This window comes from Rhipicephalus sanguineus, chromosome 1, assembly GCF_013339695.2.
Source record: "Rhipicephalus sanguineus isolate Rsan-2018 chromosome 1, BIME_Rsan_1.4, whole genome shotgun sequence".
Classification (NCBI taxonomy): domain Eukaryota; kingdom Metazoa; phylum Arthropoda; class Arachnida; order Ixodida; family Ixodidae; genus Rhipicephalus; species Rhipicephalus sanguineus.
In genome coordinates this window covers 194,638,957-194,665,619 of record NC_051176.1, presented here as the reverse complement: position 1 = coordinate 194,665,619, position 26,663 = coordinate 194,638,957, and the positions used below count along the sequence as shown (strand labels likewise).

Below are 26,663 nucleotides of genomic sequence, written 5' to 3'. Positions count from 1 at the left end.
AATGCATGTCAGCGCAGACAATAAACAAAGACTTGAGAAGGAAAGTGTATAGGAAGCAAAGGTCGGCCGCTAAACTGACCTTGGTTGACACTATAGTCGGGTACAACTTTAGAAGGCAGCGGCGTTTCCTCCTCAAAGGCGGATGAACACAAGCCTGCACCAATGGGCGCGCACTCGGTACTGACGTCATGAGCGGGACGGCAGGGGGCTCCGCCTTCGGAGAACATCGGCCAGTGACATCGGCACGTGCATGAGCGGGACTATTTCTTTAGTTGCGGAGGCAATCGGCTGCCGCGCTTCGGTCGTCTGGGTGGGGCCTCTCCTGCCTTCTTAAGTTGTATCCGACTATAGTCCTTTCTGCAAGCAGTATGCGATGAACCTTGACCGACACACTGACTGCAGGATATGACACGAATGGTTGTTGTAGCTTGAAGCAGACATGTTAAAGAAGGCGTCCCAATGCACTAGAAATTTATATATTTCAACAGGAGAGAGAGAGAGAGAAAGACAAAGAAAAGACAGGGTGGTTAACCACAGGAAGCCTCCGGGTTGCTACCCTGTACGTGGGAAGGAGAAAGGGGATGTAAAAATGAAAAAAGAAGAAGAGTTTGCGACGACAGCACGCGACAAAAAAAAATGTCATGACCGTAGCACCGTCCAAGTATTACACAGCAACATTGTCTGCCAACAGTCACAGCTTGTCATTCAGTCCGGTTGCTGGAAGAAACCGCAACAACGCCCTCAGAGTGGCTCGTGTTGAAGACCGGGTAGGGCCCTAGGATTTTGCTCTCCGCGAGAGGGCGGTTGTCCAGCTGGCCTAGTGCGGCTGAGAGGGTCGCTCTTTCGGAGTTGAAGCGAGAAGGTGCGCGACTGTTTCGCTGCACCCGCAAACTGCACATGACGGGCTCTCAGCCATTCAAATGATTAATGAATAGGCATTTGAGAAGGCCACTCCAAGCCACAGACGGACCAGCAGGGTAGAGTCCCGTCGTGATAGGCTGGACGGGGTACGCAGTTCGAGATCACGGTCCCAGGTATGCAGCCGTGCACTTATAAATGTCGGTGAATTCCACAAGTCCAACGTTAGACGATGGGCTAGCACACGAAGTTCTTTTGCGGCGTCCGATCTTGAAAGGGGAACGGCGATACTGCTGATGCCATCGTGAGCGGATCGGGCAGCTGCGTCCGCTAGGTCATTTCCCCGAGTGCCACAGTGACCAGGCAGCCACTGGAATATATTACTTCGCCCCGCCACGGTGGTCTAGTGGTTATGGCGCTCGACTGCTGGCGATCGAATCCCGGCCGCGGCGGCTGCATTTTCGATGGAGGCGAAAATATTTGAGGCCCGTGTACTTAGATTTAGGTGCACGTTAAAGAACCCCAGGTGGCCGAAATTTCCGGAGCCCTCCACTACGGCGTCTCTCATAATCATATCGTGGTTTTGGGACGTTAAACCCCAGATATTATTATTATTTAATATATTACTTCGTGCCCTTTTGTAGCGTTAGCTACACTGGACTAGCCGAGCCAGTTTCGCGTGGCTCCTCGAGAGCCGTGCTGCGCATGCGCGAGGATCAGTGATGTCACACAGCTGGCGCATTTGAGCCGGCACCTCCCGCGCACTCCGCCGCTGCCGCGCGCGACTCGCTGCCACCGGTCTGCTTTGAAAAGCAGCACGGAGGGCTACTAGTTCAGCACCTGTAGTTGAGGTTGCGTGAAACATTTTGAGCTGTAGTGTGATAGATCTTGCCGTATTTATTAGGAGTTGTTGCTGGGCTAGTAGGGCTTGTCGCCCAGCAGCAATCCTTCTCATATATGGTCATCGTTCATCTGCCACCGCTGCAACCACCGCTGTTATCGTCGGGCCGTTGACTTATTTGCGCAGTAGATAACTTAAGGATGTCAAAGATGTCCAAGTCTATGTCTTTTTTGTTGCAACATTTCATATAGAAACACTAGAATTTACGAACACTTTCAATAGCAACAAAGCTGTCTTCAGTGGTCGCCTTCAGACATAGTTTTAATCTACAAGCAACAGGGAACAACAGGACCGCTATCATTTGCTTAAAATATATGACGTGGCAAACTTTCCGGAGCACCTACAGCGGCGATGGGCACGAATTCAAACAGCTGAGCAGTTCTTTTAATCTTATATACGTAATGCGACTGTATTCCTTGAAATCTTTCCGAGAAAAATATCAATAATGGTCGTACCTCACCAGCCTACTTAATGGAAGAAAACGGTTGGCATTAGCAGGAGCAACTTATAACAACCCCTATAGCAGCGCTATAAATGTGACCACTCGTCGGTTTAAGAGCAGTGTGTGCTTATGTGGCATGTTGAGGTGTATATCTCTTCCCAAACGAAGCAGAACCGCACGGCTAGCGATTCTGAGAAGCAGAGAGACCCGCTGAAGGGTGCCGTTAAAACCGCGACAGCTTAGACTCTAGCATCTAAATTTACTGCACGCCACAGAGCCGAGACATGTGAAGCGGCACGGTCAAGGGACGGCCCTGCCGGGCCCGTTTCGCGAGGGTGCCACGGGGTGCGGAGGGTTTTTGGCGCCGCAGAAGCGCTCCCCCAGAGGCTGCGTCGCGGGGGCCCATGGAAGGAGGAGGCCGCAGGCGCCCCCGAGCCCACACCCTGGCCGCGGGGGCGCCGTGCTGGCGGCGGCGCCCGGACAGGCCCCTCCTCCGTGGCCGGCCGTGTGGCGGAAGCGGGCGGGGCCGCCTTGGCGCTGGGCCGCTGCCGTGGGCCAGAGCGCCTCCATGGGACCCGAGCACCAGGCCGCCTCGGCGCAGGGCTTCTCCGTGCAGCGCCTACTCGACCAGGCGCCCGCCGCCGCACAGCGCGCCCGGCAGCCGTCCACAGGTGAGCGCTCGGTCCGTGAGTCAGTTGCCAGCTTTGGCTGACCGGAACATCTCACGCTGCGCGGTATACATGACCTGCGTGCTTGTCCAAGGTTAGTCAGCGGTGTTCTGGCTGGAACAATCAGCCCGTTTTTCCTCCTGCCGGCGTCTTGGCAGCACTCACTTTTGGCGAGGCCGTCAATCCGTTCTGTGAAAAGCGCGATCTACGCAAGTTCGCCGGTCCACATCGAGAAATAAAACGAGGAGCAACAGTAGGCAGCTCAAGGGTTGGTCTACGTCTACCTCCCTCACACCCCTCTGATTTCTATAGAACTTATCGAGGGCATAAGATGGCGTAAAGAAGACGATCAAGCTCTTTGAGCAGCTATAAGAAGGACTTGAACGTGAATATAAATTGCGATTAGTTTATCCGGCTTCCTAGCTTCTATTCTCCCATTAGTTCCAATGAAGAACAGCGGAATTTTCCTGCGAAGCTCTGGATCAAAGCCTTCCCTTCGCACTGGTTACCCAACTTCTTTCGCCAAACTGTCACCATTCGCATCAACGCTCCTGAACCTTCCTCCTAAAAGCCGTCATGTTGCACCATAAAATCACTTGTCGGGACTACGCACGCAGCTTAGAGTGCGTGCTTGTGCGTTCCCGTCATTTGTGTATTTTTGATGACTGTGTGCACGTCGAGCCATTCCTGACATCTCTGTATGGCAGGTGTGCCTTGGCTGTACGGTCCTTAGAGATTGTGTGAGGACGCTTGTGTCGTCATTCTGGCAAGGATACTTAATGTAATGACGTAAAGTAGTACGGTAGCACTACTACTTCACGACATTCGAATTACAGATCCAGATCCTTGTCGGATTCGAATCGGTACCTGATGTGCAAATATCATTCACGGCGAACGAGCAGGCCGACAGTATATAACAACGCGAACTTCTGAATACCGCATTAAAGCTCTTAGAATAAACTTTAAAAGTACTGCAGTGATAACAGAACAAATATTTATTTTTTTCTAACGGTTTCAGCAGGTGGAACAGTCCTCCTCGGAGAATACACTGAAATGAAACGAACCGGCATGGTCGGAAACCCTGTTTGGGGGCTAACGCAATAAATAATGCACGAATGAGACTGAGTTGGGGTGTTTGAAGAACACGTTGCGAAAGGGTTGTCGCAACTCTGTACTATATGGCTGTCGGCTAAAAGCGCTTAAATTCTGCTTTACAGGACATATGGCGCCTGTTATCATACTTGAAGTATACATTTCATTACAATAGCGCGCTGTACTGACGTTGTCAACGAAGCGAGTTATCGTCGAATATTACACGCGCTGATGCAGGGCCATTTGATGTGCGGGGCAGCATCACAGAGTGAACACAGCCGAGTTGGTTCTTAAATGCATGCAAGATCAAAGCAGTTGATACGATGCCTTGTTTGCTTCATAAGGCCACCAAAAAGCTTCCAATGCTAGCGCATCTACCTAAGGTTAGGCTTTCGAAAGAGAGAGAATCACGCATGCGCGACAAGCAGAGCGGTGGGACAATGGCTTTGACCGCACGAGCTACCGAGCTTCGGTCACTCGTTATATGGCTGCCGTAAAGACAACGTTAAACCAGAATCTACTCCCTATTGTTTTAAGTCTGCGCAACAAGCAATGGGCGTAGGCAATACCCGCGTGTGTCTTCTCGTTGCTTTTTACAACCGTGTCACAAGTGGAATAAATTACCTTTTCTTGGAGCTCTCAAAACCAATGTCTATTGCAATGCAAGGACAGCATACGTTTAATAAATGCGAACCTTGCGTGTTAAAGCTGACGATAACTTTGTTTACACACGACTTTGTGAGATAGGACTTAAGGCAAAATATGGCTGTTCTATTTTTTAGAGCTTTAGAGTGCTTGCAAGAAAAGTTAAGCGACGGTTTTGATGATTTCACTCTGTCATTACGTCTGTAACTGAACAATCAAAGTAAAAGGTGGGAGGTCGAGGTCTACAGAATAATTGCTGCAGAGCATAACGCAATAGAGTTTCTAAACATATCCTTGACAATTCACGATAACCAAGTCATACTGGCAGGTTTTTGCAGCGCGCGAACATAGGAAAAAAGGACAGATTCAGCGCTCTTTCTGTCTACTCTGTCCTTTTTTCCTACGTTCGTGCGCTGCGAAAACCTGCCAGTATGACTTGGTTACCGTGAATTGTCAAGGATATGTTTAGAAACTCTATTGCGTTATGCTCTGCAGCAATTATTCTGTAGACCTCGACCTCCCACCTTTTACTTTGATTGTTCAGTTACAGACGTAATGACAGAGTAGAATTCATCCCTATTACAAAAAAAAAATCAAGTAATCGTCCGCTTAACGAAATATTTTAACGACACAGTCACCCAAGGAGCCGCATAACTCATTACCATCCTTGCTTTCGTACAGTTCACTAAGGAGAGGGCCAATGTGTCTACAAATTCAAATTCCGGACTAGTGCAGAAACATTTCCTCCGCCGTACACGTGGACTTTACGACCAGTGTCGACATGAACATGATTTTTAGAAACGATGTCATGGAAACAGCACATTTGTCTATGAAAACTGGTTCCTAAACTTGGTAGTTGATACACTTAAGGACACATTTCAGAAACCTTTAGTGCGGCAGGAATAACAAAGGTGTTCAATATCCATGCTGAAAGCAAAAACATCTCACGGGATTATCCCTATTCGAACCCTGAATTACTACCTGGGAGTAGGCGGAGTACGGTATGCGAAACGGGCCTGAAAAGCTCAGTCATCCTAAGCAGTTCAATAGCGACAACATATTTCGAAGTCGATTTCTCTGAAACAATTGTTCGAGAATGAATAGATGGCTTGTACTGACGTCACTGAAACGGCCACGTTGGAGCACCAACACGGTGGGACGTGAACTTTGTGATGGCACGTTAGTGTTATCAGTGCATGGCATCCTGGTTCCTTCGTTATTCATGCACATCAGAGGCCCAATAAGGTTCCAGCGACGTCGTTATCACACTGAGCAGGTTCATCGACACGTGATTATGCTGCCTTGGCGTCATTTAAGCTACCATGTTGGAGCCATGTTGTGCGTCCATGATGTCACGTGCAAGCTATCAATATTACGATTGCGCGTTTTCATTCGAAAAAAAAAAAGTTTTAAGGCGAGTGATTTTGCTTCCATGAAATTAGGAACAATTTCCTGTAGCTTATGTATGTCTCATCAGAAGATGGGCAGCGCGTTGCTTAGGTACACAAATGCCTCAATTTTCAATATCAGTATTCATCTGAACCGCTGACAAATATTTTTATGAAAACACACTGCCATGCAATGACAAAGTAACCTTCCTTATTATGCACTATCAGACGCGGTGTAGGTCCATTCTATACAAGGTAATTCAGCAAATGTTGGATAACATCTGAACTTTTCGCTTTGTAACGGGAGACCCTGCAGGTGCTGTCTATGGTCTGAGATACAGCGCGTGCATTCTTCAGGAACAAATCTAATGATGCGGTGCGGTAGGCTCAGCTACTGGTTGCAGGTGAGGCTTAAAACAGCAGTTAGGGCCTAGCGCTAATGTTCTGCTATGCTTATCATATATGAAGGCGTCTCTGGAGACAAGTAAGTTATTTGGCGCAGAAGTATATCATAGAAAATTTTTACGCTTACTTGGTGGGCGTTCTCGCAGCTTCGTTTTCCGCAGAAATTCTGCGTGTGGTCGACTGTCCCGCGCCATTCGGCGTATAAGTGATTCTGGGGGCGATCGTCTTCCTTAGTTAGACAGCTAATGCTTAGGCATCCTGTGTAAAATCTACTTGGCACCACGATTCCATCGATAGTTTGATACGAGTCCTCTAATGGCATGTACAGTCAACGGTTGCAGAAAGTCACACACGACACGAACACCCCGAAAGCAGAAACGACCTTGGAGACGAATCCAGGCGAACCAAGACATAGTCCTTTCTCGGCACATGCAGTTAGGACTTACGGCAGTTGCAGGATTGTGCAGATAATTGGAGGAAAAGGCATAGGTGCTCAGCGTACTCGAAATGAAGACATAAATGAGCGACAGAAAGGGTGAGTTGGTTGAGAGGCATTCATCGCAGAAATACGTCATGCGTGTGTAGAGACGGGCACAAGTGAAGGGAAACGGACGGCACAAATGCCGACTACCAGGTGAAAAGTCGCCCTGCCGCGGAAAAGAAGGTAAATAGACACAAAACTCATCTGCGCATACGCAAAAACGGCAGCGCCACCCGTCACTCAGGCATACGCGCGGACCTACGCGAAAGATAACTGTTGAAGCATGACATTTCATTTTATGCAAGATGAGTCCGGCATACGCACTCACATCTGCAGTTACTGATATATATCAAGCTTCAACTATAAGACACACATCTTCGTTCTTATGTCTGGTGATGAACACCGTCATGACGAGTTCGATGATGAGCCTTTACCAAGCTGCACCAGCTGCGCTCGTTTCGGTGAACACAATCCACTAAACAGACACGGAACGACAGAATCAATTAATGCAAAGGAAGCGCGCGTACTCCGCTTTGCTTTTGCTTATACTTGCAAAACTTTCAGCCGACGAGCGGTGCTTAGAAAAACGGCCACGCTCAAGCGCGTATAAGCCTGAGGAAAGAGGCCTAATCGCGTGTCTCGCCACGATTCATTTCGCAATTTGTCGCCATTACTTCATCTGCTGTGCGCATAGCCGCTCATGTTGGGTTTGCTCTATCGCTGCCCTAAATATAGCATTTATTAAGCAACAATGTTGACAGTTTGCTCGAATTCTTCAGTGGGCTTCTGGCACGATAATTACGAGGATAGAAGCTAAACGGGCTTTCAGGCACTAACGAAGGTGCGAAATGAGCATGCTTACTGGCAGTATGTGCGTTCCCCAGAAGAGAACAGCAGCTTCGTGCGCCGAATTTCGCAGAATACTAATCTCTGGCAAAGCTTTGCAGGCAGTCAACACCCAGCTTTCCGAGCAACTCTTGAACTCCGGTTTAGGATGTTTACTCGTGTCACCGTGGAATACTAATGCGTGTCGAATAAAATTTCTATCCACCCTGTTATATAATGACCGGCTACCGTCAACATGAACTATAATAATAATAATAATAATAATAATAATAATAATAATAATAATAATAATAATAATAATAATAATAATAATAATAATAATAATAATAACCAAAACCACGATATGATTATGAGGGACGCCGTAGTGGAGGGCTCCGGAAATTTCGACCACCTGGGGTTCTTTAACGTGCACCTCAATATAAGTTCGTGGGCCTCAAACGTTTTCGCCTCTATCAAAAATGCAGCCGCCGCGGCTGGGATTCGATCCCGGCTGAAAAGAGAAGAATATATATATTATAAACAAGACCGGACATAAAAGAACGACCTAAAGGAATGATCAGTGGGCACAAGAGGGTTGTGATGAAAAACGAGCAGGAACCCAAGCAAGAGGGGCAAAAAAAAAAAAAATGAAACGTCTTCCACTGCGACCACGCCGCACAAACTGGTATAGCCGGCTAACAAGCAAATTCAGGTATACCTCTTTATTTGAAATTCTCTTCGCTAAATCTGCACCGAGCGAGCAATGACGTAAGCCGTACTATCGGTTCCGACACCAAGTTGGTAGGAGACTCGGCCATAAATTAAGCGGTGCAGCGCGAAACTAGACGAGAAAGACTACACGGGGACGGCCATAAAACGCTTCCGCGACTGTCACACACGAACAAACAGCTATGACGCAAGCGATCGTGTGGGTGCAGAATGATTCTTTTTCCTGATATGTAGCTTGCTGCTTTACTAGAGAATGTAAAGAGTATATAACAGATAAAACTTTTGCTAAGAGAGAGGGGCCGACTAGCCTTTGCATTTTATCGGTGCCTGGACTATATTTGCTAATTAGGATGAGTTCGTTTTATTGATCTGTATCAGAAAACATGTGAATCGGCGCATGCTTCCATAACTACACCCACAGATCAGTGTATTGTGCCCCAGGGGCATTACAAACTGCTAAGTTGTGTCACTGTCGCAAGAAGCATGAATTTTTGTTTCTTTTGAGTCGATTTGCTCAGGTGGACGAGTTAAACCATACGCCGAACGCCCACCATGGCCTCAGCCTGGTTAAGCAAGGCTTTCCCGGAAATAGAGGAAACTCGTAAATGAGAATTAACCGGCAGCGACTCGAGTGTCAAGTGAGCCCAGATGGCAGCTACAGCGAATAAGGCGTGAAGAATATTCCGAGCGCGCAAATGAAACCGCCGCAGGGAGCTCGCTCTTAAATGAGGATCAAGCTTTCAAATAGCGAGCATGCTGAGGAGCAAAACTGTAATGTGCTAGCCGGTAGATCACCTTGCCCGAATTAAAATATCGTATAACTACGCACACTTTTACCTAATCCCTCCATATCTTTCCCCTTTTATACATGACCGGTAACACATCAAACGCTTTTATTTTTCGTTAGGGTGGCGTGATTCAAGAGGGCTAATATTGGTTTTATGCATTACTTAATTTCATATTAAAAGCATCCGCACGTTTGGTAGAAGCTTTTAAACAAAGCTGGGTGCTTGCTGTAATCTACTTAAGGTATATTTGTATGAACATGTGTACTGGACGATGTCTTCCTGCGAAAGTATATATGAAAAAAAGAATAAAATCCATGGAACCGTTATATTTGACGGTTCCCCCTTAACCTTCTTAATTATTAGGCCAATGGGAACCTTCTCAAAATAACTAAATATTATATGTATTTGGGGGGGGGGGGGGCTGCAGTATCCGAGCAGCTTAGCACAAAAGACCAAAAATCATGCCGCGCACTGTGCACGAGCGATTTCACAGCAGTATAGGCGAAACGATTGGAATAATTGCTTCTTTGACCTCGATAACGTACTTGGATGAAGACCATAGGTGCGTGGGCTGGCTGATACAGCATAGATGAAAAAAAAAAAATCACCGCCCTTGTGGAGATGGGTGACCAGAGAAGCTGAAAGGGCCTTTCCCGGTTTTTACCACCGGGTTTGTCGCGGAGCCATTACACTGAGTGAAGGTGGATGACTGGCGAATCAGTGTAGCACGCGGCCCAGAAGTGACACTGAATTTTGATTAAAGGTACAGAAAGTCCCTTTTGAATGCGGCTTTCACTCCTTTAAACTTTTCCATTTGAGCAGCATGCGTCTCTTTGCCGCATTCTCCGTTTCGCGACACTTTAGTGGACCAGTGACGAGTAGTGGGATTTGCCCAACTTCTGTGGTACATATGTTTTTGCCCGCGGACACTTCGTTTCTAGTGGAGCATTGGGGCTTGTCCAGTTACATGCCTTCGGTACAGGGACAACCTAGCCGACGAACATCCGTTTTGCCTCGGCATATTCAGCTTCGCCTTAATATGCAAGTCCAGCGCTCACACGATTGTCAAAGCAAGAGGAGTTACTGAGTGCTGGATTTCTATTTTTGAACATGACTTATCGTATTTCATCCTCTCGGCACTTAATGCGAAGCGAGCATCTCTCTTTCGTTATTGTACCCGCAGTGGTGTGACTTCGACATTTGAATGTTGACTAAAAGATCGCAGAATCGAATCTTGACTGCGGCAGCGGCCAACTATATAAAAGGAAAGCAATTCAAAAACATTCTTGTGCATAGATTTGTGGGGCGTGCTCTAAAGAGCCACAGGTTATCAAAATTAATCCGGTAGCGTCCACTACAGCCTTGCTTAAAGCTGGCATAGCTTGAATCCCAATAATCTTCGTCCGTTGTTGTCAAGCTATTCAGTTATTAAATCAAAACAAAAACAACTTTCTAATGCTAACTCGATGACTATCGCTGCAAATTTTGCGATGAATCACCCCGGACGTTCTTCATAGCCTATTTTCTATAAACTAATGTTTGTTCCAACTTACAGAATATTGTACCTTCTTCATAGGAATCAGCACAGCTAGGTTACAGAGTCCATTGAAAACAAATATTTTACGAATGTTGTTCCGTAAAAGTTAAGTTCATTAATTGTTCTTTTCTATGCACGTGAATCAGGTTATGGCGTGCTAGGGTCCTGCTCCTGCTCTTCTGTCCGCTATATAATAGATATACGACACCATGAAAATTACACGAGTGGCGAGGCTGTGTTGGCTGTGCATATGCTAAGAATGTTCATTGTGTTAAGAAAGGGCAAAAAAAAAAAATTACAGCGCGCAAGAGTTGCGGCTGTGCATGATTTTTCTGCGGCTCATTATTTTTTTTCTCTTTTAGCGTATAAGCCCATTTCTTTCTTGTCACACGCATATCCAACGCCTTTGCGCAACTTTGGCACCTGAAGATCCGTTTATTTAACGGTCCGACTGAACGCCTTCGTTGAGCACTTTCTGGCGGTATAGCCGTACTTCAATTCTACAGTGCGGATGCAGCTCTGTTATAAAAAAGAAAGCGTATTCCGCGTATTGCGTCAGTCATGAGCAGAATCGAAACGCACTACCTTTATGCCACTGCGGTCCGCCGCGGTGGTATAGCGGTTACGGTGCTCGGCTGCTGACCCGAAAGTCGCGGGTTCGATCCCGGCCGCGGCGGTCGCATTTCGATGGAGGCGAAATGGTAGAGGCCCGTGTACTTAGATTTAGGTGCACGTTAAAGAACACCAGATGGTCGAAATTTCCGGAGCCCTCCACTACGGCGTCTCTCATAATCATATGGTGGTTTTGGGACGTAAAACCCCACATATTATTATTATTTATGCCACTGCTGTATTTGGTACGTTAAGCATATGACGTATGTACGACGTTCACATTACGTAGGCGCTTCGCCACAATTTACCTTCGACAGGTCGTGGCCATGATCTCAGCGAGCCAGTCTTACACTGGGGCTCTCGGCTTACGGTTTACGTAGTGAGTATCTGTAAGCGGCCGATACGCAAACTCAGTGGGCGCACGTCGGTACCTTTTTACGATGCTTGCACGACGGCGCCGAACTGAGGAAAAAAAAAAATAAGCAAAGGTGACGGGCTGCCGCCTTCGCGAGAACACCGTCGTAAGGCGGCGGCGCGCACAATCGCCAAAGGGTGACGCACACACGAGAGCCACCTCGCTTCCAGGACATCGGGACTTGCCCGCTGCCGAGTCGACGACTTTCTGCCGTGTCGCCCGGCTTGGGTGTCTGCTCAATTAAAGAACAATAGAGCCCGTTTATGCGGAATATAAGAGGGTTCCCCAGACAAAACAAACAGGTCGGGACGCTTTGTGGAAAGACGCGCTCGCGAGATTTCCGGTGACGCGGGGCAGCTGCATGGAAGAAATGTGTAGGCTGTATACGATGAGAACGCCGTCAGTGTGCGCGCGGAAAAGGCCCGGTGGTTTAACCCACGTTCGTCGTCTCTCTGATACCTGCGTGTCAGCGGAACGTTTCAAACGCGCAAGCATTTCTAAGGCTATACCCAACGGGAACAACGGTCAGTTCGCCCGTCCCTCTATCACGAAAGACGAATCGCTGTAAACAAATAACTTCGAAAGGAAAAAGAAAGAACATTGGTGTCGGGGAGCTTCAAACCTAGAACCCCACGCTCTGAAGCCGACTGTCCTACCCACTGAGCTAAACAGCTACGAGAGCAGAAGGTTAATATAACCGAACAACATTAATGTGTTGTACCGAGAACACTTTCTGTGAAGGCCTTGGTGAGAGATTTGGTCAACGATTTGGCTAAGGTGGAATTAAAAAAAAAAAAAGACCTCTCTAGGACAACATGTAGAGTCGACTTGGAGCGCTGTTGACATGAGGCTAATTCCGACTTTGCGAAAATTAAATACCAAACACGCCACTTCCCCGATACCGCCCGACAAGGACGTTCCAGAGGAGGCGGCGCTACGCAGAACAAGCGCGGGAAATACAAACGCGTGATACTGTTCGCCATAGGGAACAGAGAGCACTCTATGCTCGCATCTGCTACGTCGTGTCATGCTGGTCTCACTTAAAATTTCGGTGTTGCAAATTAGATAACTCCCAGAGGAGATTCTAAGAGCATATTCTAGGAGCATAAGAGCGTCGATTGTGTGCTTTCTCTAAGTCGCATTACAATATAGCAATAGAACTTATGAATTCGGCGAATTCGCCCTTGCCCGTCATTCCTTCTTTATTTTCATCGTGGCAAATTATATGCCCCTACAGAGTGGCTGCGCAGATTTTTATCTACGCGGGGCCGGCTGCTTGCACGGTAGAGGCATGCGGCATGGTACAAAGAGATTCCAACTGAAACTACTAGTGTGGCACTGCGATCGTTCGGTGACCGTGGAACCAATGAGAAGTACACGTGAGTTCTCCTCACCTCCTTGTTTGCGGCTGCGGACGTTCCAGCGGATTTGATTACTACGCTTTATCCGCCATTGTCGGCCTAAATTTTGAAGAATTTATAGCTACCTAATTTTCCTTACGAAATGACCATATATGGCTTTTCGCGTCCAACTTCAGCGACGAAGTGGTTGCCAAATCACATTGGCAAATTGCCAGTCTATCCAGCTCTACGTTGTGCACCTCCGTCCAAAAAGCGAACGCCTTAAAGGGACACTAAAGAGAAACAATGAATCGGTTTAGATCGATAAATTGCGCTCTGAGAACTCTAATGCCGTTAATTTTGCCATCATATGTTTATTGTAAAGGAGAAAATCAAGTTGAAAGTTTAATTTTTAAATTTCGCGCTGAAATCTCCCCGCGTGACGTCACGGATTTCAATGTGTATTTATCGTATCTTGGCGCCATTGGCTCAACAAAATTACCTCATACTTGGTATGTTAAGTCTATCGTCCCCTAAAAGGACAATGTACTTCATTTTTACCGATTGGGAACTACGTAGTCCCTAGTAGGCGCCGTCAAAACATGTGACGTCACGGTGAATGGGGCGGAAACTTCAAGGTGGCGTCACCACCCACATTTTGTTTTTGCGCGTTTTCTCGCTTACTAAGCGTCTTTTCGCAGCAAGCGTGGTGTTTTTGGTATCGTGAAAGAGTACTTTACTAATATGAGAAAAATCGTTTTGTTCTTTAGTGTCCCTTTAAGACAGGATCTTCCTGCACCGTCGTTTGTTGGCCGATGCGCATACTTCTGCAGAGCGATAAGTTGCATGTTTAGTGCGCTCAAATACGTCGGTGGTGGGCGTTAGATGCGGATAAAAGGCACGGACATTCTCACCGAGATTTAATAGGTTCGACAGAAACACCACCGCTAAGACTTGCACTTACGGAGAAGGCTTCGGCTGCGGAACGCTCCACATTCTCCCAAAAGCACCCGCAAATGAATTCAGTGAGCGTGAAACCCCGCTACGGTTTTGAGTTTACACTGCATAAGGCATACTAGAGGCAACATCGGCGGCTAACTGCTCGAAGACTGGACGATGCCGTTTACTGTTCCAAAGCAACACAAGAGCTGCAGTAGAGAGATACAAAATAATTTTTATCGTATCCGATTTTTAAAGAGCACACAAAAAAAGAAAGCCCGTACAAAAACACATCTTGTATTTCACCCTCCTTGTGCGGCATCCACGACCGGGAATCCAACACGAATGTACGTGCTCGGCAGACCAACACCGCGGCGAGTAAATTCTCGAGAAGGTGTCGCAAGACTATCAAGATTGCCCGTGAGCGGTGCTGATGATTAACGCGTCTAAGGGTCATGTTGTTGAACACGCACGCACGCACGCACGCACGCACGCACGCACGCACGCACGCACGCGCACACACACACACACACACACACACACACACACACACACACACACACACACACACACACACATACACACACCCTAGAAAGTGGATGAGGAGATTCCTTAGGTAACTAGCAAAGTATATACACCGTACGCGCGATTCGGAAGACGTTTTGTATAGATATCAATTGGGCATAACGAATCGTTTATGCTTGCTCCGATTCTTCATGTGTCTGTGACTGACAAAACATTTGAGCCCCTTGGAACTGATTATTCCTTTCCCTGAAGCTTCAAAATAGAATTTTAGCACACGGGCACCCCCTTCAGCATTTCACGCATGGTACCCGGCGCCTTGCACAAGCATATGTAGTTCGCACGCGCTTTTGTGTATGAACAGCCGTGTTTATATTTACGCAAAAAAAAATGGGAGACAGACAGAAAACAGCCAGAATCACCTCAGAGACTTCGTTAAAGAGTTAGGCGCTAATCTTTTATCTTAGGAATCTTCGGCGTACTATATATAGTACGAAAGAAGAGACGCTTTTTGTTTGACGTTCACACGACAATGACAAGTGATACGTGATAGGGTCACAGTTTCACATATAATGTTAAATATTTTTAGTTTAGGAGTAAATACACTATACGGAAGAATATCCTTGTGGTTGCTATTCTAAATGGTTATTACATTGACTTTCAATTATTCACTGCCGTGTGCATAGAGAGAAAGAGAATGCTAGGAGGGAAAATACACCGAATTCAACCAGACTAATGTCCGCATTGCTGCGTTATAATGGGGCTAAGATAAAAGGTAATACAAGGAGGCGCAGGTCACATCAAAGAGGCCTTTTCTTCTACATGTAGTTACAATTTAACTTGGGAAACTCAAATAGAACCATCTCAAGATATTGGAAGTGTGCGCATTGCTTGGCGTAAAATTTTCGCATACGATAATCAGCCGCTCCTGAAAATCCGTCATAAAAAAATTTACTATCTGTGCCAAGGTTTGGCGAAATGCGGGCGGTGTATCTGCATACTTGGGTTTCATATCGAAGTGCTCTGAATACCAGGTTAACGGACAAAGCTTCAAGGAAACCGACATTCGCCGCGCATTGTGCAAGTTAACTTATAGCACCCGATAAGAACGAGCTCTACAGAAATCTACCACTAGACGACTGAAGCAATTAAAATGCGTACAACACCTTTGCTGGGCGACTTTTCAGGGATTATTCGTCAGGTGTTCGAGTCGAAAGGGACGTTTCCCGTACATCGTCATGGCCTTGAGTGGCGCTGGCTAACAGTGTCCGGGATAGATCCATCGTGCAAGTGCTATACATAACTAATCAAAACGCAAAAAAAAATGTGGACGTGAGAACTGTTTCCAATGTAGCTGTGAAGAGTATGGGTTCGACTCCAGCCGGTGGCAAGTTGCTTTCTCAAGGTCCACTTCGTCATAAATGTCAAATAAATTACCTTATGCTTTCCTTTGTCGCTTTCCGAGACTATTACCTTGGTGTGACTGTGACTCAACGATCAGAGCTCTCGGTTCCTCCTCTAACCGTTCACCAAGACGTAGATACGTATTATATAATAATACAGGACACGTACCGCACTTGTAATTTTATCGCGCTATTTAAGATGCGAGTGTACCCGATTTTCAATTACAGAGCTTCACTTTACTCTGAAGACTCTGTACATATGTTATTATTCATGTTGGCTCCAGCTACATTCCTTGTTCAACGATTTTTAAAAATGTCTAGTTTAAGTACAATAATCAATAATTCTTGGGGTTTTACGTCCCAAAACCACGACATGATTATGAGGGACGCCGTAGTGGAGGGCTGCGGAAATTTCGACCAGCCGGGGATCTTTAACGTGCACATAAATTTAAGTACACGAGCCTTAAGCATTTCGCCTCCATCAAAATGCGGCCGCCACGGCCAGGATTCGATCCCACGACCTTCGGGTCAGCAGTCGAGCACCATAACCACTAGGCCACCGCGGCGGGGTCAGCTTAAATAATTAAAAAAACATTTTAAACAGCCCAACAGATTTTACGGTAAGGTACTTCAACAGACATTGTGGCCCGTGAATCGAAGCCCCGCAGAGCAGCAGTTATGGCGTGGTACAATATTTATCCAAACAAATGATAATTAACACCATTGATAACGAGTGATTGTAGTGAGGTTGTAACAGCTTATAACATAAAAGATGCGTTAATCGAGAGTAAACTTCAGTTTTAAGATCACTTATTGTGTACTTTTTACTTGTGCGGTTGTCTTTTTCTCTGCCAGAATATTATGAGACGAAAACTATTTTCCTTACAAAACTACTTAATCAAGTTATCGCTCGACATTTGCAGAGTTGCAATATATTTCAACAGTGATATATTTCAATATATTTCAACAGCGATGTGTTTCTCCGTAAACTGAAGTTTCATACACCCTATTACGCAGTCGTACCGCACAACATAACTTTTGCTTGCGTAGAGCGGGTCTGATGATGTCTCCTCTATGCCGTACTTCTAATGAAATTGAATCGCTAGACCATTTCATTTTTATCCTGTTGACTATATCAAATCAGAGAAGGCGGTTTTTCGAAAATCCGCTTTACAAGGTTGGATTAGGTTTATATATTCTGATTAGGTTTATATATTATACATAATACTATCAATTGACGTTTGGACATGAGTTATAGCCTCGGGGATGTTTGTTGCGCTGTTTGATTTTTTTTAAGCAAGAGCAAAACGATTACCATGCCAATTTTTGTAGCTTCCCCCTTATCTATTCACTATTCACTTTGATGAAACTGATTTTCCTTGTTTATGGGGTTTTCCTTCTCCCTTTCACAATAACCTTGTTTCACTTAGTCTGTTCACTCGGCACCCCATCCTTTCTCTTTCGGTCATTCCCGGAAACAAAAACAAAGCATTTGTTTTTGTTTTGTTTCTCCTCCGAATAAGAAGCTACCTCCTGGCACACGGTTATTGGTCTGTCGCCAAAAATACGGATCATCATCATCATCATCATTTTGCAGTCTCTTGTCTTGCACAACAGTCGAACACATAGGTGGGCAAACTCACTCATGAGTCGACTCACTCACACTCACTCAGACTCAGATCTAGCTGTGAGTCTGAGTCTGAGTGAGTCCGGGTGAGTAATATTTTGGTCAGTGTGAGCCTGAGTGAGGCCGGTTGAAGAAAATTTGCGTGAGTCCGAGTCCGAGTGAATCCGGTTGAGGAAAATATCGGTGAGTGTGAGTCCGAGTGAGCCCTAAACGCAAAATATATTTCATGAGTGAGTCTGAGTGAGCTCCACCTTTAATTGCCGACCTATGATCCTATCGACTCAGCTATCTGCATCACTATCAGCCTTATATCGGCTTGCGTTTTTACTCAGATCTATTCCCACACACCTCAACGCACTAGCGTTCATGCACCACCTCAATATTGATTGATCAGAGGCGTGAGAAGGGAGGGGGGGGGGAGGAGGAGGTGCTATGACCTCCCGACTCTTTCATGGCACTTTCTTCCCTTCCCCCTGTACAGGGTAGCATACCGGTTATGCTAAACTGGTTAACATCCCTGTCTTTCCTCTCTCCCGTTTTCCTTCCTTCTTAATAGAAATATGCCGTGTGAGTCGCATATTTCATAAAAACGTCCTTACTAGATTGAGACCCCTGAAATCTAGTATTTGAAGGTACAAGACCCAAAGGCTTATCGTAGAGCGTCCATTATTTGAGATATTGGCATTCAAGAGCATTTACGCCATGATCGGAACAGCTCACTTAATGCCAGCGGACTCATGAGTCGACTCACTCAGGCTCACTCAGGCTTAGGTCAAGCCGTGAGTCTAAGTATGAGGGAGTCCGGCTGAGCAAAATGTTGGTGAGTTTAAGTCCGAGTGAGTCCGGTTGAGAAAAAGTCTAGTGAGTCTGAGTCCGAGTGAGTTCGGTTGACGAAAATTTCGGTGAATCTAAGTCCGAGTGAGCTCTCCCAGCAAAATATATTTCTTGAGTGAGTCTGAGTGAGTTCCAAATTTTTTGCCGACCTATGGTCGAACATATGCGTTGGGCCCAGAAGAGGAAGAAGGAAACTTTATTTTAGAGAAGGGGGTAAAGGGGAATTCAAGCGCTGACTGGGCGGTGTCCAGGTCCAGCGTTCCACTGGCTTTCGCCGCCCGGCGGACGAGATCCAGGAGCGCGAATTGCGTCTCCTGGTCCGAGATGTGCCTCCCACTCAGAGTTGCCAGATGCTACCGAGCTAACAAGCGAACAACCATCACAAAATAAGCCCAAAAAAAGCGGCGCGACTTTCGCGAAGAAGCCCGAAAGAAGGGGAAATTTAGGGAATTTCCCCATTCTTTAAAATATTTTAATTTTAATAAAACATTTCACTCAAATACGAAAGGCAGTTTAAAAAATTACTTTAATTATTCTGTACAGCGAAAACATTCGCAACTGTGAACGAAAGCACACATTCGCTTTGAACATCGTCTCTGGGGTAGTCTCCATTCGGTTGAATGCACGTTTGCAAGTGCATGATTACTTCTTGATTCCCCCAACGTATGTTTGACTTCAACACTCAACTACTTAAAGTCGTCGACAAAGACGCTATAAATGAACGACAAACGCACTATTGGTGATTGTGATGGTCACTAAAATAACTATATTTGCTGGAAAAATGCAAATAAGCCCAAAAAACGCGACAAGCGACTGGAAAATTCTACAAGCGACTCGGCGAAAGAAGAAGCCCAAATCTGCTTATTATAAGCGGAACTGGCAACTCTGCTCCCACTGCTCCTTCTTAATGTCTATGCTATGACTTAGAAATTAATTTAAACCTACTAGTTTTTTAGTTCACACCCCCATGTGGTGCGAAAGAGCATTGGCCTTCCGCAACACCACGGACAGACGTCCTAGCACAGCGTAGGATGGTACTTGTGTAATCTCCATCGAATTGTATAGACGTTCATTTTGATTTTTCTCAGGTCTGTGGCATCCTCGTCATCTAAGGACTTGTGAGGAGCGCCATATGTGTGTCGCGTGCCCGCGGGTGAGCGAGAACGTCTTCTGGCCTCGTAAATTGAGGTTCGTTATAGTGAAGGGTGGATGCTCCGCTCGGTTCGTGAGCGATCGTGTCTCGGGCACCAAACTAGCCGGTGTCTCTGTGTTAGTGCAGGTCTCAGAACTTTAACGAGTCCAGAAAAAGGTGATGTCACGGGCCGCCTTTGAGTGACATTAGTCCTTCGTGTTCGACGAATTTTTTTGTGTGGCTTCTTTTATGCGATGTGGCAGTGAGGAGGAACTTTTTTTTTAAGCAAGTTTGATTTAAACCGCGATGTTTGGGAAGAGAAGCGAAAAGCTGGACACACCTCCAAGAGTATCCTCATGGTCAGCATTAGATATGACACGTCTGATATCTGTTTTGAAAAAAGAAAAAGAAAGCAGAATATCATAATCGCAGGACGCCATCAAAGACGCTTTCGCTGCGGTTTACCTCTGTAGAGACATGTTCCATTATCCGTCGTCCGCAATTATTTCTTTTTTCTTTTTGAAAAGTCAAACACTGGCGAGGGTTCACCATGCGAATAAAATCGCAGTGCTACTTGTTTCGGGCTAGTCGTTCGTGCTGTTCAATACAATATAAACTGCGATCTGTATTCAACGAATAATGCCTGCCGTGAGGGTGTGATTTTTGCTCACACTTTTGTCGAAAGAGTTCTTGTTGACACTTTCCAATCGTTTCACGGATTAGCAGGAAATATTCTTATCGAATGATAACCGATTTCAAGTTAGTTTTAATGGAATATAGCCTTTGATAAAAGCAAAAGGGCAGCTACACAAGTCACTTAAAGCGTGATATCGGCGCCTTGTTACTCAAACATGTAGTATAGCAAGAGCCAGGGTAGCAGCAAGAGCCAGGGTAGCCAGTGCTACCCTAAGCCAGGGTAGCACTACGTCATTCTGCCGAAATGGGAGCGGCGCTTCCTTCCGATCTCCCAGCACAGCGTCTGATTTATCGAGAGATTGGAGCCATGAGCCGTGAGCAAGGAAAGCTCTTTGAGTACGCTTTGTGTTATGCTCCAGGCTATTTTCTCGGACAGCGCCGTAAACGCCTATCCTCGACTTCGACATTCGCCGCGTCATCGTGTCCTGGTTGGTCAAACAGTACAACCGTACGCAGGCGTGGGACGATTTCATAGACTTCACCGTGCTTTCCATCATGATGTCGGTCCAAGAGTTGACCAACCGGGTCCGAAACAACGCGGACCTCTTCTACACCAACTATGGCGTTATGTTCGTTGTAATTTTTGTTTGCTGCATCATCACCATGCGGCGAAACTGGCGAGCGCCATCGCAGTTTGTGCAGTGTACGCTGCCCTCAAGCTTCACGAGGACGTGGAGACAGCGTTCATGTGGGGCACTCGACTGCAGATGAGCAAGAACCACCGATTGTTCTCGGTCGCATTTGTGACATGGCATGCTCTTTGGCGCCGCAGGCGTGTTCGCCACTATCGTTTGGTCACTTCGTGCCGTCGTGGCATTTGTCATGGTTCATGCCACCCTGTATGGCCGAGTGGTCTCACCCATCAAGTGGTTTCCCCCGGAGGAGAGTCCATAAACAGGCGGTGTCACTAGTCGCCTTCGATTGGCATTTCATGTCATCTCGCTCATTAGATTATTTTTCCTCCAACGTGTCATTGAGAAAACTTTTTGTTATTTTTTTACAAGAAGAAATGAAGTGTTACAAGACTGGTGAACGGTTTATCATGCGTAAGAGTCGCGAGCCACCACCGACAGATCTCTTGCTGCTGTACACCTCTTGAGAGACTTGCTTCCCTTTGCAATGTTTGTGCGAGTGCGTGTGTGCTGCCGTTGATTTTTGCAAGAGTGAAATACTGCTTAGAAGTGAAAGTCATTGAATAAAGCCTGTCGACACACTGTTTGATCTCAATACTAGTTGCCATTTTCCAGCAGGTTTTATAGGATTAGTAACGTTTAGCGAATGCTAGCCTACTTCATGTTAGATTTATTAGGATGTTACTTTGCTTAAAAAAAAAAAAGTAGAAATTATGTGTTAGAGCGTGGCACCCACAATTTGGTATACCGAAGATGCACTACCTAGGGAGAGCGATGTATTTATGTTCAGTTGGTTATAATGTTTACACCGATCCTTTGTTGAATTTCCCGCGTTCAGCTTGCTGGAAGAAGAAGACGAGCTTTGGGCCAGCGAGCGTGTGCGCTCGTTTTACCCAGGGAAGAAGGAGCCATCTTTACGTTCTGGGCTCATGCAGACGCTAATAAACGTCTGTTTGAGCTTGTAAGTCCGCGTCGGCTGGTTTTTGTGCCACATATTTTACATTTGGTGCCGTTAAACCCGGGAGGCGACAGCCGGGAGCTATTGTCAAGGGACATCGCTGGTGGCTACCGACTGGAAAAACAGCCGCGAACTACGGAGGCCAACAGATCAGCTGACCGCCATGGACAAGCTCAAGATGAAGGGGACCACGCGAAGGGCCCAGAACACCAAGCTTATAAAAGAGGCAAGTGCGGTACTTGAGAATGATGACGCGACAGTGCGACACATCGACTCGATTTATGAGAGTCTCAAGAGCAACAACGAGGAGCTGAAGAAGATTAACGATGAGATGGAGAGCCACATAAGTGACGAGACATTTGAGGCGGAGTACGCTACCCTGATTGAACACGAGGACAACGCGACCCGCATCTTAGCCGAGCTCCAGAGCAAACGCCGCCAGCATAGCGAAACATCTCCAGTGTCACCGCACATCGAAGTTCGCGACGTGCCAGCGGCTATGGGACCTTCTGAAAGGCCAGGTGCCAAGTTACCGAAGCTGACGATTAACCCTTTCGCTGGTGACTTGTGCAAGTGGAGCGAGTTCTGGGAGCAATTCGATCAGGTCATCAACCAGAACGGCAATCTTTCAACTAGCGACAAATTTAACTACCTGAGGCTGTTCTTGAAAGGAGACGCAGCGGCAGCTATAGCGGGGCTTCCTACCACCGAAGCATGTTACGAAGACGCGTTAGACATCCTGAAAAGACGTTTCGGCGACAAAAAGCGCTTGGAGCAGGAGTATTTCTCAAGGCTTCGAAGGCTTACTCCTGTGCGTTCTTCCAACGAAGTGGCCAAACTCCGCAAGTTATATGACCATGTGCTCAATAACACGCGGGGACTGGAGGCGCTTGGCATCAGCAAGTCGTCCTTTTCATCGATGCTGTGCGACATTTTGCTGAGGGCATTGCCACGTGACATCGTCGTGGCATATCATCGATCCTGCGCGACACAACCTGAAAGCTCCAACAACGTTCAGCATGACACGGAACTAGAGCGTCTTCTTCACTTTGTCTCTATTGAAGTGGAGAGCCTCGAAACGAGTGACTTTGCAGAAGAGAAAGGATACGACGAGGCGACTCATCCTAAAGACAACGAGAGTCCTCACTTTCACAGTGCAGTCCCAACATCATCAGTACTTCACTGTCAAATTGCTATAACTGCAACGAACTCAAGCTGCAATTTCTGCAAATCGACGCAGCATTCGACAGAGTCATGTAGCATGGACTTATCGCTGCCAGAGAAGAAGAAACTTCTTTCTGCCGATATGCGGTGCTTTCGATGCACATGTAAAGGTCACCGAGCAAAAGATTGCAGGCGTAGAGTCACATGCTCGAGCTGCAAAGGTCGTCATGCAACCACTATGTGCGACCCAGATAAGCTAAGGCGAATGCTGCAGGAAGACGTCAAAATGACCGAAGAAGTTTCCAGACCAGGAAACGAAAAAACGCTGACTACCGTGAAAAAGCGTGGGTGGACCTCACAAGGCAGCACGGACCCCAAATCGTCAAAGACTTTTCACTCCCGACTAACGGACATGACCACCCAACTCGACACTGCAGAAGAATTCCGCGGAATCATCGGCAAGGAAAAAGGAAGACTCCAGCGATATGAGACCCGACTCGGAGAGCGTGTTCCAACACGCAAAAGTCAGAGCCTGGGGCCGGCCTTTCATGCTAGCCAAAAGTGAGTCATCCAGGCGAAGGATTACGCACTGCATGAAGCTCAAGCACTGAGAAACGTGAACGAGCAGGCCACTTCAATGGAAACTAAGATGGCCGAGCTGCGACTGAAGTTGAGCGAGGAGCAGACTGCTCGTGAGCGAGAGCACAGAGCCCATGAAAACAAGCTGAAGGAGCTTCAACGCTTGCTTTCTGAGAAGCAAACTTTTCGTGAGAACATTGAAGATAATCTGGAGAAAGTGGTGAGAGAAGCTGCTCAGGCACACGTGACCAAGGAGTACGAGTCCAAAATACAGAAGTTGACCCAGGAGTTGGACGAGGTGCGCAAGCGGCTGCGTGTGTCGGAGGAGAAGCTCACACTGATTTTCCCTGTGCTGCTCAAGATACAGCAGTTGGGCATGGAACAATGCGAGATTGAGGTGGAGAAACAAAAAAGACAGCCAGGACATATGTCGTGGAGCACCAGCAGACGATGAGAAGAGAGACAGAAATGGGTAGCCTGGAGAATCGTCTAAAGGAGTTGTCTCAGGCAGGAAGAACACATGATTGGTTGCGCATGCAAGACTGTGCTGCCATCCAGCAAATTCAAGAGCGTCCCTCTCTGCTCACACGAGAAGACGCAACCTCATCAAGTGCTGCAAGAATCGGACCCAAGAATACAGAACTGCCTTCCCAGCAAATAAAACCTGAACGTGAGGACATCGCTGGACCGTTTTGGCAACAGGCGCCTGCTGCTGAAACCGTCGAAGCAGAATGTGCTGACAGCCCTGTGGACCTGCTCGCCTACATCTGCGAGCTGGCAGGAAAGGACATCCTCAGTCTCCATGCCAAAGCACAATAGAAGCTTCGGCAACGGAAGGAGGAGTCTGTAAAGTAGAAGGCTGACACCTTCAGGCCACGTCGAGGAAGCGGAAGGATCACTGCGTACGGAGGCAATACAGCAAGCGCCTGACCGTACAGACGAGACACCACTGCGCGGCCGGGAATGTGTTGAATTTCCCGCGTTCCGCTTGCTGGAAGAAGAAGACGAGCTTTGGGCCAGCGAGCGTGTGCGCTCGTTTTACCCAGGGAAGAAGGAGCCATCTTTACGTTCTGGGCTCATGCAGACGCTAATAAACGTCTGTTTGAGCTTGTAAGTCCGCGTCGGCTGGTTTTTGTGCCACATATTTTACACCTTAACCAAGACTTCCTCATTCCCCGCCAACTACTTTAAAGCGATCGTGTTATTCTGTTCTGTGCGTTGATTTTAATGCGGCTAAACTTTTTCGGGAATACTTCGCACACTTTGCGCACTTTTCGCAGTATCCATGGTAGGGCTGCCAGGTAGAAAGACAAAAAAGTAGTAATAAAATCTGACGAACTAGCCAAAAAGTAGCCAACTTTAGCCGCAGGCAGTTAAAGTAGCCATAAGTAGCCACGCGTGTGTGAGAACAACTTCGACGTTTTTATTTAAATGACTAAACGCAAGAACCTTTCGGCGAAAATATAAATATGTACAACATGAACACTTCAATATCAAAGCTGTTGAGATTCAAGCATAAATTGTTGACTTCAGCAATCATTTCGTGCAGGATGACGAAGCGTTTGCGTTGTTGCAAAAATGACACTCTCTTCACGCCTCTTCCGTGACTTTTTTAAAAGGACTGTAAGTACAAAAGGGCAGACTGATGGGCTAGTTGGTAGTACATAATTCAGACAATAGCGCAAAGAACCACACGGACGGCGTCCAGTCTTGCTCTTTCGCCGTCCGTGTGATTCTTTGCGTTATTGTCTGAATTATGAACTATAGATGTAACGACAGTAAAAATGAGCATACGGCATGAGTACGCGCAAAATCGTAGCTGCTGGCATGGAAGCATAAATTGTAGTCACTTTCGCAATAATTTCTTGCGTGATGACGAATTCAGAGAAGTTAATATTCGTGAGTCGCAGTCCGTACCTGATCCTAACAAATGACGCAAGCAGTTGGTCGGATATCCGATGCCTAATGTCGATGATGCAGGGCGCCCCAGATGCAGAGCGTTTTCGATTCCCGTTCATTTTAAATAGTGGCTTAAAGTCGCGTTCAACAATAGGTGGTCTGCAAAATGAGGCCCCATGCAGCAGTTTTCCTTGAATCCCAGCCGCGAGTCCAACAGCATTTTCATTTGTTTTGTGCGCGAGGCCTGCTTGATTGGCAGGCTATAAGCGTGCAGCTTTCTTTGTATTTATTTTAAGGTCCCCGCCACTGACCATTGCCTCTGCTTACGCCACTGAGCCATCCTTTTCATTAAAGTTCGTTGCACAATCAAAATTGATTGATTGATTGATTGATTGATTGATTGATTGATTGATTGATTGATTGATTGATTGATTGATTGATTGATTGATTGATTGATTGATTGATTGATTGATTGATTGATTGAAATAACTTTAATGAGGTCCTGCGGGACGCGCCCTATGCGCAGTGGGAGTCGCCCACAATCAAAATGCCAAATTCAATTTTGGCAGCTGGAAACGCACATTGGCTGCTCTGTTTCTGCACCACATGCACGTACGGCAGCGGCTGCGACGTCACCAGATATAGATAATTTGGCTCAAATCGAGGAAAGGAGAAAGTAGCCAAAAAGTAGCCAAGTCATTTTTCTCTCGCCACCAGCCTAAACAAGTAGCCAAATTGGCGCAAAGTAGCCCAACCTGGTAACCCTGATCCATAGCCGTGTGCAACCGTTTTCCTTTTACATAAACCTCGATTACTGTCTATTATACGTGCTAGTGAGTATCTGAAGAGATGAATATTATTGAACAGAGGGTGTCGCCAGCGTTTCGATAAGTGGTCTTGTCTTCTTCAAGGCAGCAACCGTGAAGAAGACAAGTTGCTGCTTTGAAGAAGACAAAGCCACATGTCGAAACGTTCATCTCTTCTAACCTCCACCTTCTCCTGAACCTCTGAGCCTAGTGAGCATCTGTCGCTTGATAAGTCGATATACTCCACTGTGTTTGAGCGCTGTGTATGTTCCATCGGATATGTGGGTAGGGGGCACTGGTTATGTATCTCTGGGTGTGTGCCACTGTATGTGCTAATCTTGATTGT

The 26,663-nt window shown here is 46.7% G+C and overlaps 1 protein-coding gene across 1 annotated transcript in view; it reads left to right on the top strand.

The window, feature by feature from the left end:
• Nucleotides 1–26,663, top strand: part of LOC119381036 (retinal homeobox protein Rx2-like) — a 73,418-nt gene that overhangs the window by 29,466 nt on the left and 17,289 nt on the right. Inside the window, exon 3 of the mRNA XM_037649030.2 lies at nucleotides 2,477–2,872. Within this exon, the coding sequence (XP_037504958.1) occupies nucleotides 2,477–2,872 (396 nt within the window). The remainder of the gene's footprint in view (nucleotides 1–2,476; nucleotides 2,873–26,663) is intronic.